General features: G+C 36.7%; 1 protein-coding gene across 1 annotated transcript; it reads left to right on the forward strand.

Moving 5' to 3' along the window:
• Positions 1-6172: 6172 nt before the first annotated feature.
• psma8 (proteasome 20S subunit alpha 8) lies at positions 6173-11385 on the forward strand. The gene is made up of 7 exons (XM_051875311.1): positions 6173-6430; positions 7101-7227; positions 7519-7643; positions 10292-10414; positions 10501-10620; positions 10734-10796; positions 10950-11385. The coding sequence occupies exons 1-7, from the start codon at positions 6329-6331 to the stop codon at positions 11043-11045; spliced, it is 756 nt and encodes a 251-aa protein (XP_051731271.1). The 5' UTR covers positions 6173-6328; the 3' UTR covers positions 11046-11385.
• The last annotated feature ends 3480 nt before the right edge of the window (positions 11386-14865 follow it).

A 14865-nucleotide genomic window follows, 5' to 3' on the forward strand; every position in this document is an offset into this window, starting at 1 on the left:
GAATGTAGTTTTTTACACCCCAAATATGTGACTCATATATATACACATTGCACCTATTTTACAATTGTTATTTTGTTTTGTTTAGACGCTTTCTCAGATGTGAGCTCCAGGCCGTCAGCGGTCGTCTACCCGCAGAGAACAGCTTCATCTCGGCCAGTCCTTTGGGAATTTGCCGCTAGCTCTTATGTAGATACTGGTTAAACATGAGATTAATTTGGGGGTATATCAAACGGGCAATCTTTGGTTTTATTAATCTATTACTTGTTCCAGAGCAAAACAATTTGGTTTAAGGGGAAAATTAAGTTTCATAACTTTATAGTTAGGCCAAATTTAACTTAAATCCTGTATTAAAGCGCTACTTTTGTACGTTTGACTGAATTGTTTGCTTGTGTTTTTTATTTGCTTGTGTTTATGTCTTTTATAATGGCTATTGTTGTTAAAGAAATATTGTTCAAGAAATATTGTTTTATATAAATAATAATATCCCGTATTTGGAAAGGGTCCGTCAATAGTATCAGTGAAAGTTACATGATTACGCCATTAGATGGCGGCAAAGACTCTCTTTATGAGTGAGTCAGAACAAGGAAGTTGTTTTAGTGCTGTCATTCGTGTATCATTCGTTCAGTTGTTTTTTATTAAAAATTGAGCAAATGGCTTCTTTTTCTTTTTTTCATTTAAAAAAATGGGGGAAAAAACAAGAATTCAGCTCAGTTTTTCGTTTTTCGTTCAGGGGTGGAAAAATTAATAAACAGCTGGAATATTCGATATTTACATGTGGGTGGGAATGAAACGCCCCTTTCGTCTGATTGGTCAGCCAAAGATCAAGTCGTGCAGTCATCAGTTCTTCTTCAGTTCCACACAGCAGAATAATCGTCCTCCTCAGCTGCAGTTGTGCGGATTCTTAACAAGTTTATTGCAACTACATTTAATCTTTTTCTCACCAAACAACCAGACTAACGAATGGCTTGACATAAACCATACTGAGGCAGAGCCTCTTCTGTGTAGACATAAATTCACCTATGGCTAACTCTATGGCTATTTTCTATTTTCAATATTAAGTAAAAAAATGACTGAATGAATGATACACGGATTCACTGTCATAGGAAATCCCCTTAACATTTAAAAGGACAAAGACAAAGATATCGCTTTCCTCAGCGGACATTCAAACAGATTTTTTATAATGGATATAATATTATGGACATTGACCTGAAAAATGAACGCTATATCAGATGCAGGTAATACACTCGTTTAGTCGATCTATCTCTCATAATACCATAATACTCTACAAAATACAACAAGTTTCAATGAAGCGACTCAATGTTTCTTCATTACTAGTTCTAAAGTGACGTTTTATAATTAGTAAAGGAGGCTTGCACAAAAGAGGGTTTTAAAGACACTCCGTTGTTGTTTCTTATTTGTTTACACACTCGTGCCGTTGAACTGTTGTATAAACACAATATCACACTCGTAGCCGTGCGATATGGCTGTATATCAGCACGCTGTTATTACCTACGGCACTCAAATCACAGCCGTGATGATATACAGCCATGTCGCACTGCTACTCGTGTAATATTGCTAATATAAAACATAGAGGGTATAACTATAGCTCTTAAAGATATAGTTAGGCCATCAAAGGTATAGTTAGTTCAGTCCAAACATGCATGACTTTATTTCTTCTGTTGAACACAAATAAGAAGATGTTTTGAGGAATGTTCATAATGCCTCTCTTCCATAGAATAAAGTCAGATTAGGAAAAGCAGCTTGGACATTCTGCAATAATTATTTCCTTCTGTGACAAAGAAATTCATAAGAGTGAGTAAATGACCATTTGTGGTGTTTTAAGGATGAACTGTCCCTTTAAGAATAGTTTTCTCAAGAGATTCTGTAATGCATTCCAACGGAGGCTGCTCATGATTATCTGCAGTGTATGAAATCTCATGAGCCAATTATCTTTATGAACATTTTACCACTGCCAATTCATGGAAATGAAAAAAGAGTTTGGCGCATTTTTAAACCAGGACATCAAGATTAATTATGGTGTGATATTAATGAACTTTGAAGGTTAATTTTTATTAATCAGCTAATTACAGAGCCAGAGATGAAGCTGATTGCTAATGATGATGATCCCAGCTCAGTCTGTGAACAAAACTGACTGATCTAGAGTGGATCAGAAATGAAAAAAGACTTCACTTCAGTGTTTCTAACTGAGGTCAAGGTCAAGCAGTTGTAATTGGGTACTTTCTACCTGCAAAACTTAAGAACTTTTCCTTTGCGACTGACCTCCTGAAATTGTTCAGCACCGCAAAAAATGTTGTTGTGCAGAGAAAATGTTTTTTTTCTAAACTTAAAAAAAAATAAAGGAAACAATTTGCATTACATAAAAAAAATGAAATTAAAAATAATGACTAATTTAAGTTACAGACTGAGCAACACGTGTAAACACAGTAGCAGATTTTTAGGGCCCTATGAAATCTGTTCGATTTTTTTCCCAGATTCTGGTTTAACTTTTTCCAAATTCCTTTTTTTTCCATTTTAATTTTTCTTGATTCTATTTTCTTTTCCCATTTTAACTTTTTTGGACTCCATTTTAATGGTTAAATTTAATTTTTTGTAATCAAAAAGCATGTCAAATTAAGTGAAATAATGAAACTTATACAATTTAACAACAATTTATTAAAAGTTTAAAATTAAAACATGGAAGAAAAATTGTGATTATTCCTCAATTATAATTTATAATTATTATTATTATGTGTTAGTATTATTATTACATTGAGACGTAGCTAAATTCTACTGTACAAAAGTAATATATTTCTGTCACAATTTCTTTAAGTTAAACCAAACTTTTATTTTGACGGTTTGCTGTGGGTTTATGATACGACAATAGTTTTTCTCAAATGAAATGGTAAAATCCTCATGAAGTGACTCTCAGAGCGGCTCTGGAGATGAAGTTCATGCATTCATGTGCTCATATAGAGAGGCGGCAGAGGCTGAAAACACCGCGAGCGTCACGCGTGCTTCAGTGTGTGTGTGGTAAATGAAAACGCGCGTCTGTGCCATTCATTCACACAGACACTGAACATGCAAGATTCATATTTAAATAGTCTTTTTGCGGTTTAATATTCACAGACACTAGTATATCATGATTTGATTTAAGTGCACCGACCTGCTTTTTATATATTCATCAAAAATTTGACAAATTCAACATTCCGCGTTATACAGTAAATTCCATTTTCATGACTGGATTCCGCGATTCTGTCCGCGTTTTCTGCATCGCGGAAATCATAGTACCTTATTAGTAACAGAACACCCAGAAAACATAAGAAAAATCATTCTGAACAGACACACACCAGTGCACTTTTCCATATGTTTATAGCTCCCGCAACCTGGTTTACTTCAGAACAGTGCTAATATGTTATTAGCTGGGTCACACTTGCTCAGAGAGCTCTTGTGTCCCACACAGGTGACTCCCGTAAGAAATGCTGAGGTTGTGAGCACTACAGAAGGTCCTCATTAGCTTGGTTTGAGGGAATACACAGCTAAGGAATACTGGTGGGTGGGCATTTCTGTCTCTTTGAACACTGCTCCATGGTCTCGGAACACAAACCCCTCTATTCCCGGATGCATCATATTTAGTTTAATGTATTCTTATTTGTTGAATTTAATTAAAAGGACATTTTTAATAAGGTACGGGAGACTTGTGGCCTGTTCTCTGCAGGTTTACCGTGCTCTTGATGAAGCATTGATGAGAGGTTTGGTGGCACCAAAATGGCCTTTGAAGTAGAAGCATGAAAGTGTTGGTAGATGCTTGTAGAGGTACTTCTCAAAGACGTCTTGCTGTCTTCATTTGTTCAAAACTGCTGAGGACTTGTATGATATCACAGTTAAATCGACTGACTGAATAGCTCTGGAGTGGACATGGCAGCATACTGTCTCAATCAGATTTTTCAGCTTCTTCTGGCAAACATATGTTGAAAAAATAACTTTAAAAACATTCTAGACTTCTAAAATGTCTTTAGAATTAGTTTAAGCTGGCTCTGCTCAAATATGTATTTAAAAGACAATATAATAATCATATTTTTTACATAATGCAGAACAAAGAAACAGAAATTCAAACATATTGACTTTTTATTTGAAAAATTAAATAAACACTTCAGTCCCTGCAGAATAGTATTTTTTATTAAGTAAAAGGTAGCATTTATTGATAAAAATACAGTCAAAAACAGTAATGCAATAAATAATTATTACTGTGTGTGTGTATATATATATATATATACAAACCTGATTCCAAAAAAGTTGGGACACTGTACAAATTGTGAATAAAAAAGGAATGCAATAATTTACAAATCTCATAAACTTATATTTTATTCACAATAGAATATAGATAACATATCAAATGTTGAAAGTGAGACATTTTGAAATGTCATGCCAAATATTGGCTCATTTTGGATTTCATGAGAGCTACACATTCCAAAAAAGTTGGGACAGGTAGCAATAAGACGCCGGAAAAGTTAAATGTACATATAAGGAACAGCTGGAGGACCAATTTGCAACTTATTAGGTCAATTGGCAACATGATTGGGTATAAAAAGAGCCTCTCAGAGTGGCAGTGTCTCTCAGAAGTCAAGATGGGCAGAGGATCACCAATTCCCCCAATGCTGCAGCAAAAAATAGTGGAGCAATATCAGAAAGGAGTTCGTTGCCGGCTAAAACTCTATAGGTCAAAAAAGAAGCCATATCTAAACATGATCCAGAAGCGCAGGCATTTTCTCTGGGCCAAGGTTCATTTAAAATGGACTGTGGCAAAGTGGAAAACTGTTCTGTGGTCAGACGAATCAAAATTTGAAGTTCTTTTTGGAAAACTGGGACGCCATGTCATCCGGACTAAAGAGACAAGGACAACCCAAGTTGTTATCAGCGCTCAGTTCAGAAGCCTTCATCTCTGATGGTATGGGGTTGCATGAGTGCGTGTGGCATGGGCAGCTTACACATCTGGAAAGGCACCATCAATGCTGAAAGGTATATCCAAGTTCTAGAACAACATATGCTCCCATCCAGACGTCATCTCTTTCAGGGTAGTCCTTGCATTTTCCAACATGACAATGCCAGACCACATTCTGCATCAATATCAGCATCATGGCTGCGTAGAAGAAGGATCCGGGTACTGAAATGGCCAGCCTGCAGTCCAGATCTTTCACCCATAGAAAACATTTGGCACATCATAAAGAGGAAGATGCGACAAAGAAGACCTAAGACAGTTGAGGAACTAGAAGCCTGTATTAGACAAGAATGGGACAACATTCCTATTCCTAAACTTGAGCAACTTGTCTCCTCAGTCCCCAGACGTTTGCAGACTGTTATAAAAAGAAGAGGGGATGCCACACAGTGGTAAACATGGCCTTGTCCCAACTTTTTTGAGATGTGTTGATGCCATGAAATTTAAAATCAACTTATTTTCCCCTTAAAATTATACATTTTCTCAGTTTAAACATTTGACATGTCATCTATGTTGTATTCTGAATAAAATATTGAAATTTGAAACTTCCACATCATTGCATTCCTTTTTTATTCACAATTTGTACAGTGTCCCAACTTTTTTGGAATCGGGTTTGTGTGTATATATATATATATATATATATATATACAGTAATAATAATTTATTGTATTTATTAAAATATATACAGTAATAATTATTTGTGTGTGTGTATATATATATATATACACACACAATAAATTATTATTACTGTATATATTTTAATAAATAATAAACATATGTTGAAAAAATAAAAACTAAAATATCTAGACTTCTGAAATGGCACTGCTCAAATATAATATTTGTAATTTTTACATAATGCAAAACAAAGAAACAGAAATTCAAACATATTGACTTTTTATTTGAAATATACATATAATCTGTTAATTTGCAGGAGAACGCCAGTGTCCTGATAAAGAAATGTCTTATTTCAGACTTTAAAAAAAAAAAAATTTTACAAATTTGTACACATTTGATAGAGAAAATACAGAAATTACAATTCATTGCTACAGTACACTAAATATGAGTACATATGTGTAGTTTTACAAAACACATCATGATTAAATAAATAAATAAACGTTAATAGAAATCTAATAATTTATACAAAACGGGGAGAAAAACGGGATGCTATTAAAGAAATCACACGAGTTCCTTGCAGTGAGGATTACAAGTCCCGTCATTCAACGCGCGCTGTTGTTGCGCATGCGCAAATCAATTTCGAAACCTCCTGTGCTGCTAGTCGAAAGTCAGAGGCAACTATTTCACCCTAATTCGTGCTTTTGCGTCTAGTGTGCAGAAATGGCAGCTAGATATGACAGAGCTATAACAGTTTTCTCTCCCGATGGTCACTTGTTTCAGGTGGAATATGCTCAGGAAGCAGTAAAGAAGGGCTCCACAGCTGTGAGTGTTTATATGCTTATATTTGAGCCGCAGCGTTAGCACGGTGGCTAGCGGCTACACGAATATACACTCAAAATGTAGTGATAGATGATTATTGCAAACAAGTACTGGATAAAGGAGTAAACACTGTGATTGATTAAGACTGCTTTAAAGTAGCTGGGGTGTTCGCTTATTTAGTAGCTTTTTATTGATGTGTTACAGGTAAGCGTGACTTGCATGTTGCGGCTAATATTAGCATGAGCTATCCTGACATTAAACATATATTAGATAGACTAGATATATTATTTGATTCGCTTTATTTTGATCACATGTCTGTGTAAATGCATTTCAAATACTGCACTATTACACTACTACTAAAAAATCGTAAAATAATATGGGTTTTAAAAATTTTGCCGACTAATCAATGAAGTTGCAGCTCCAGCAAATGACTTTACTAGATGCGTTTCAAGCGTCACGACTGTTAAAAGATCCCTAAACAACTGAATGCCATTTTAATCGTTTATGTTTGGTATTACGTTTTATTTTTCGTCTGCTGTAACTGCATGATTCATGTAGTTTCATTCTCAAGACTGTGTGATTGCCACATATTCCGGTAGAGGGCGCTGTGCCCATAGTTTAGGATTAAAATCTGTGTTTTGAACTAACTGTGAAATATTTTTGTACATCTAAGGTTGGAATCAGGGGGAAGGATATTGTTGTCCTGGGTGTTGAGAAGAAGTCCGTGGCAAAACTTCAGGAGGAGAGGACAGTCAGGAAGATATGCGCTCTAGATGAGCATGTGTGCATGGCCTTCGCAGGTAAAATTCATTCTTCTACACCCTGCACTGTGTGTATATTCAATGCCATGAAGCGATAGTTCTGTCATGATGCTTGTCAGTCACCATTCACTTTCATTGTATGGAAAAAGATGCACTGGGAGTGAATGGTGACTAACTTGTTGTGTTTTGACCCTTTTAATTGGTGCCACTAGATAATTGAAAAACCATTGACTTGACAGAATAGGTGGTGTTTAAAAGTTTATAATATGGACTCTACAGTTCATACAGGTGATCTTAGCATGATTAAATGTTTGTTTCTGTGCGGTCCAGGTCTGACGGCAGATGCCAGGATTGTCATCAACAGAGCGAGAGTAGAGTGCCAGAGCCACAGACTCACAGTGGAGGACCCGGTTACTGTGGAGTACATCACCCGCTATATCGCCACACTCAAACAGGTGACGTCACTCACTCCAGCTGACATACACGCCATTTAATGGGGTAGTTCACTCAGAAATGCACACTAATGTCATTTACTCAACCTTATGTTGTTCCAGACCTGTATGACTGACTTTCTTCTTATGAAACACAATAGAAGATTGAAAAATGCCTCGGTGAAAGTCAGTGGGGTCCAGTGTTGTTTGGACACCAGCTTTCTTCAGAATACCTTCTTTTGTGTTCTGCAGAAGAAAGTCATACAGGTTTTGGAACGATGTGAGAGGCGGTTATGGCTGCATTACTCTATCGCAGCTTTCATTGGTCAAGGACCGTGCAAAGCAACCAATCACAGTTTGTTTTGCTCCACGTCATGTTTAGGGGCGTGAAAATGTAAAGTCGATGTTCCTATGATAACAGACCGGCATGCATCCAATAATTATTCATTCAAGAACATTGTGTAAGTTTACTGCAACAATGGAGCCGCGAACTTCACATACTTTTGAAAATCCAGCGTTATGTTGATCCTGGTAAGTGCTCACCGTCACAGTTGTAAACACAATGGTGTTGTTCTTCATGAGGGGGTTTGGCGTCACGATGGCTTTGTTTCCAGGCGGAGCGTTAAAGAACGCGACACGAACGTCTCCCGGAAATCCTGTAGAATTCAACCAATCAGATGACGACTTTGAAACTCCCGAAGTGTTTCCCATTTTGTGTGCCTTATGCATCAGATGTTCAGCTGACGATCTGTGAGCGTGATGCCTGAGGCTGAGACTACGGCTGCATGATTTAGGAAAAATATAAATGCAATTTTTTTTTTTTTTTTTTTTTTCATGATAAAAATTGTGATTGAGATTTTTTTTTTTTTTTCCAGGTTTGCTGTTTTTGTTTGTAGGGCTGCACATAATAATAATAATAATAATTTTATTTATGTAAAAATATTGAATAAAATAGTGAATATTACTATTGTAATATTTCACTGTAAAATAAGTATTTTAGAAAAACAATTTTAACTGTAAAATCACAATACTAACATTCTAATGCTAAAATACGAATATGGATGTCTTAATTTATTCATTTTCAAACGTTAAACCATCAAGCTTTTGTTCTGGCAGAAACCACAATGAAGTCCTTAAAGCTTTTCTTTTGTTGAAACAGCTGTTTTGAGGTGTTTGCGTGTAAAATAACGCAGTGCCACGCTTCATATATTTATTTAAATCACAGCCTTTGCAATTTGATAATCAGTGTTGGGGAAAGTTACTTTTAAAAGTAATGCACTCCAACATTGTGTTACTTCCTAAAAAGGTAACTAATTGCGTTACTTTTTCTTACCTGGCGGGCTTGCTTGTTTTTTTTTAACAACAAATCAACAAGTATTGCATTCTTCATATCTCCGACAAGTCTTTAGTTTTGTCATATTTATAAAGGATAGATACGTTAAACCAAGTCTTTCCGAAAAAAGCAGCGATCTGGAGGCGTGCCTGTCGTCAGTGCTGTGGGCGGAGAGTCACGAGTGCGCGCAGCTTCTGCGTAGAGAGCGTCCGTTAGCTGTGACATCATTATAAATAAAAGGAACAAAAACGTTTGTGTTGTTTACATGTTATGCACTTGCGCGCCGACTGCCAACAAAACACAGACATCTGATGCAGCTTTACTCACCACCTGCGATCTGCAAATCCAGTGTCGAACTGGGACTTGTTTACAAAGTATTCATCACCGAAATCCCGGGAACAAACAAACATACGTGCACAACTGTTGCTGCCCCGGAAAAACAAACTTTATCCACTGTTCCCTTAACGCTGGGTTCTTTGGGAAGCTGAAAAAGGTAATCTTTCCCTCACAACCAATAACACACTCCTTCAGTGACATTGTTGAAAAATCTCTTGACTTCTTTAACCCGAACGAAGCGCGTTGATGGGCGTGCTCTTGCTCTGGGTGATGTGTGTGTGCACGCTTGTCAGGGAGAAGTGCCTATACAAGGAATTATGACGTGATAAAGGGCCATACTCTAAAAAAAACTTTCCGAAATTCAGAAGGAGTGTATTTGGCACAGAAATACTCGTCATACGTCCAACTCGTGTTTTGAAACTTTGGCCATGTTTGGCATGATAATACAACTCTTTAACAGGGTAAATAAATCAGAATGCATGAAATTAAATACATAAAGATATTTATGTAATTTAATATAGTTAATTTTTACAGGTTTGTCTAAAATTCTGAGATTGCATTTCACTGTTTTTATTCATTTTGAGGAATACTGAATGTTTTCGTGCTCAGATTTAGTCTAGAACTACAATCCCCATCATGTTCACACAGCGCACACAACACCTCTGCACTTCATTTCTCTCAACATAGAGACAGGAGAGCTGTCAGTCAATAATGTGTAAAAGTAACTTAGATATTTTGTTGTACGTTGAAAAAGTAATGCATTATTTTACTCGTTACTTGAAAAAGTAATCGGATTACGTAACTCAAGTTACTTGTAATGTGTTACCCCAACACTTGATAATCACACTAAGCCATATCACATGATTTCAGTTTTATTTTGATTAATCATGCAGCCCTAGGGTAAGAAAAGAATGAATGTACAGAGTTTAATTGCACTGTTACAGTAACTCACTCTTTTGGATATTTTGCTAACAGTATTCATTGTGTTTTTCTTGTGCAACAGCGCTACACTCAAAGCAACGGACGCCGTCCCTTTGGTATCTCGGCTCTCATTGTTGGCTTCGACTATGACGGGACTCCACGTCTATATCAGACGGACCCCTCTGGAACATACCATGCATGGAAGGTAAAGTGGGAGCAGTTTGTTTCCACATTGTTCAGATGTGACCCATTTTACGGCTGTATTGACCTTCTTCTCACCTGTGCTGTCAGGCAAACGCTATTGGGCGCAGCGCGAAGACGGTGAGGGAGTTTTTGGAAAAAAACTACACAGACGAAGCCATCGCGAGTGATAACGATGCCATCAAACTGGCCATCAAAGCCTTACTAGAGGTAAACACCACATTACCATAGTTGCATGCGTGCCAAACAGACTCTCATATCATGAAGTTGACAGGATGTAACATGTTTGCTGAGGCAATTGTATATGATGTGTTCTTGCACAGGTTGTGCAATCCGGGGGCAAGAACATCGAGCTGGCTGTGATCCAGAGAAACCAGCCCCTAAAGGTAGTACATTTGATTTATGATTTTCTTTTGTATATTCATCTGTTTAGAGTTGTCTTGATGCAGCATTCTTGTCATCCATTTAATGTTGGAACTGTCTCAGTAATCAGTCACATGACACATTTGTTGCACCTCCCCCCCCCTCTCCTTTCATAGATTCTGGAGTCCAAAGAGATCGAGACGCTGGTCGCCGAAATAGAGAAGGAGAAAGAGGAGGAGGCAGAGAAGAAAAAGCAGAAGAAGTCTTCGTAAATCACTCATGTGAATGTGTAGTTTTGTTTATACGGGCAGAAGCACTTGGCTCAGGCCCTCACTGTACCCTCTCCCTTCCTGCCTCTCATCCGTTAACAGCACAGCCTCTCAGTCTTCTCAACCCACAGCATGCATGAATATGTTTTTGTTCCAGGAAAATATTTTTCGAAAGCATTTTCAGGGTTGGGAGTTGCCGAGCGAGTCATTTGTCGAGCACGTACTGTGGCCAGCTTGTCCTGGTCAGTTTTCACTCTTCTGTAAAGCTGCTCTCTACCACCACTGAGAATTCTGGGGGAATGTGCTCTGACTGATGTTTCCTAATAAACTGTTTTGGTTTGTACCAATGGACTGATGTCTTTGTATTGTCATTAGAGATGCACCGATTACAATTGACAGCATATGCAAACAAAAATCAAATCTTCAACAGTTTTATTTTCACAAAAAAATAAAGGTGATAAAGTAATAAAATAAGAACAAATAAGTTGCAAACAAGGGTACAAATAAATGTGATTGATAGACCCAACTGAAACACTCTTTATTCTAACAGGTTATTCAGGTAAGAAATACAGAAATGAATCACGTATAAAATAACACAGGATAGTCTTCATTGTAAAATTTAATTACAGATTAATGTTTACAAATAAAGTTATAAACCTTGCAGTCAAGAGCAGAGAGTTATTTGTCTTTTGTTCTTTGATTAACATGACGGACAGCAGCAGGAATATTAGGCTACTGTCATTTTAAGAGTTTATGCACGGACCCAATATACTGTTACACAACATGCATTAGCTTTCAACTAACGTTCCAAAATGTTTACCTGAATACTCACCAAGACGGGCATTTTGACATAATTTTGTGTGTATTTGGCCTTTTAAAGCGCAGTAAGTCACTCGTTTTGATACTTGTGAAGCTGTTCGAGACTTAAGCATTTTGTGCGCGCCAATTATAGAGAAGTGTTGCGCGCGCTTTTGGTGTGAGCGCGAAACCTGCGGGAATGGCTAAAATTATTCGCAATACAAACACCATTCAACCGGAGCGAAAATGAGAGGAGGCGGGTGTGTGTCACTTCGCCGTCGGAGAGAAGAGAGCGAGAAAACAGTCGGTCTGTGATTAGACACTACGAATGAGTTGAGGTAATTTTTTTACTTCACAGCAGTACTTGAGCCTACCAACCTTGAATGAAGAACCTAGCTAGTTGCTTCAAGGTCTAAATCTATAGTGAAGATATGTGTGTTCAAAATGTTGAGGTCAGTAAGATTTTTGTTGTTTTTGTTTTACAGAAATTATTAATTTTCAGCAAGGACACATAAAATTCAATAGTGTCAGTAAAGACTTTATTACGAAAAAGTATTTTTTAAATTTTTAAATAAAGTTCCTTTTAGTCAAAGAATCATGAAAAACGTTTCTACAAAAATATTAAGCAGAACAACTATTTTCAACAATGTTAAATGTGTCTTGAGCAGCAAATCAGCATATTTTTTTAAGGCTCATGTGACACCGAAGACTGAAAAATTCAGCTTTGCCATTACAGGACATTACATTTCTAAATACAGTACCTGTCAAAAGTTTGGACACTACTATTTTTAATGTTTGTGAGAAGTATCTTCTGCTCATCAAGCCTGCATTTATTTGATCAAAAAACAGAAAAAACAGTAATATTGTGAAGCATTATTACATTTTTTTTTTTTTTTTAAATGTCTGTCTTCTTTAACATACTTTAAAATGTAATGTATTCCTGTGATCAAAGCTGAGTTTTCAGCATCATTACTCCAGTCTTCAGTGTCACATGATCCTTCAGAAATCATTCTAATATGATGATTTATTATCATCAACGTTGGAAACAGTTGTGCTGCTTAATATTTTTTTGGAACCTGTGATACTTTTTAATAAATAATAAAAAGTATTAATAAAAAGAAAAAAAAAAGAACAGCATTTATTTAAATAAAAATCTTTTGTAAAAATATACACTACCATTCAAAAGTTTGGGGTCAGTAATTTTTTTTTTTTTTTAAAGAAATTAATACTTTTATTCAGTAAGGATGTGTTTGATTAAAAAAGTGATTGTAAAGACTAGTTGAAGACTGAAAATATTTCTATTTTGAATAAATACTGTCTTTTTTAACTTTAAAACGGTTACCACACAATACAAATATTAAAGCTAAAAATATGTATCAATTCAACTTTCATGATGTAAACTTTTATTAAAAGCCTTCCTTCCGCCGGAAAAATAGTCCCTGACCTTGAACAGCAACAGAAGTTACATTATTACACCATTAGATGGCAGCAAAGACTGTCTTTATGAGTGTGTCAGTCAGTAGCGAAGACTTTTACATTGAAAAGACTGAATTGTTGTGAACACGGAACAAGACGCAACTGACAAATGCTTTGACTAGCGCTGTCAGTCATGGAAAACCCCTTAATTGTTAAAAAGACAAGATAAATACATCGGACATTTGAACAGATTTTTTATTATGAACATAGGACTGACCTGAAGGAAAATGTTAAATCTGAATGCAGGTAATAAACTCACAATACTCTCTAGTTCTACATAATACAGTAAGCTTCAGTGAACAATATCAGTTTATGTTGCTAAGAGTGGCTGCTAAGGGTGTTGAAACACGTATTTCGTCTATGAAACACTTTTACCTCAATAACCTCCTCAGGCTGAACCAGTCTCGTCCGAATGAGCCTTTAGCACTCAGTGAGTTCAAACGCTGTTTACAACGTTCAGCTGTTCTGCCTGAGAGGAGTTTTGGAGCAGTTTGGGATGGAAAATTATTGTGTGCCCAAGTGTATGAATGGAGACTATGCCTCAGACAACATTAAAAACATCTTTGTTTTCATGAGCGCACTCATGCATAATTATGACGGGTAAATTACCTCTGTCTTCCTCCATTTGACGTGCTGTCAGAGGGACGGAAACCTAGAACGCACACATACTCTGTGCCTTTGATCCGAGGCAGTTAGCAGCGCGTGCAGATGATGAGACGATCAATAATTAATTGAATTGAAGAGCTGCAGTCTGGAACAATTTCACTGGCTCTTCAATGAGTCCGTCGAGCACACAGTGTTTATGCAGTTAGTCAGCGAGCAGGACCATGAAATGCTGATGTCAACCATCCTTGACTGAAGAACCTCATTCGGAGTCGCTGCTAAGTATGTTTACATGCGCTTTAAAAGTGTTTCAGCTCTTAAAGTGACAGCAGCCTAATAAACCTACTGCTGTCTTTGTCCTCAATGTTCATCGAACAACAAAAGACAAGAGAAAGTCACTCGCTGCTCTTGGGTGAATGACTTTTGTAACTTCAACAATGATTAATCTAGATTTATTTTATACAGTGAAGACAATGCAGTTACATTTGATTACTTTATTCAGTTTCTGTACCTGAAAATTGTGAAATTTCATTGGTGTCTAAAAATTTGAACCACATGCTCAACCAGGATAATAGAAAAACACTTGATTTGAAACATGGCAGAAACACTGATCTCTAATGTAGATAATATCTATAATCTATAACTAGAGATCAGTGGGCAGAAAGCAAGTCTTGTAGCAAATGGTGTAAAGCTAATCACTTAGCATCAACGGTTTGCTTTATGTAAAAACATACCTTGATACGAAACGATATAAATGAATATTTTTCGGCTTTTTTGAGTTACATTTCATGTTTTTGAGTTTACATTTCCAACTTGAATGCTACTCTTTTTCTGCAGAATAGATACACGATACCAGCTGCTCGAACCATCCTCCCCTCACTCACTCGTTTCGTTTGCTCCGGATGAACGTTGGTGTTACAGGGCTTGAATGTCGGAGTGGGATTGC

The sequence above is a fragment of the Ctenopharyngodon idella genome, chromosome 20 (genome assembly GCF_019924925.1).
Source record: "Ctenopharyngodon idella isolate HZGC_01 chromosome 20, HZGC01, whole genome shotgun sequence".
Taxonomy (NCBI): domain Eukaryota; kingdom Metazoa; phylum Chordata; class Actinopteri; order Cypriniformes; family Xenocyprididae; genus Ctenopharyngodon; species Ctenopharyngodon idella.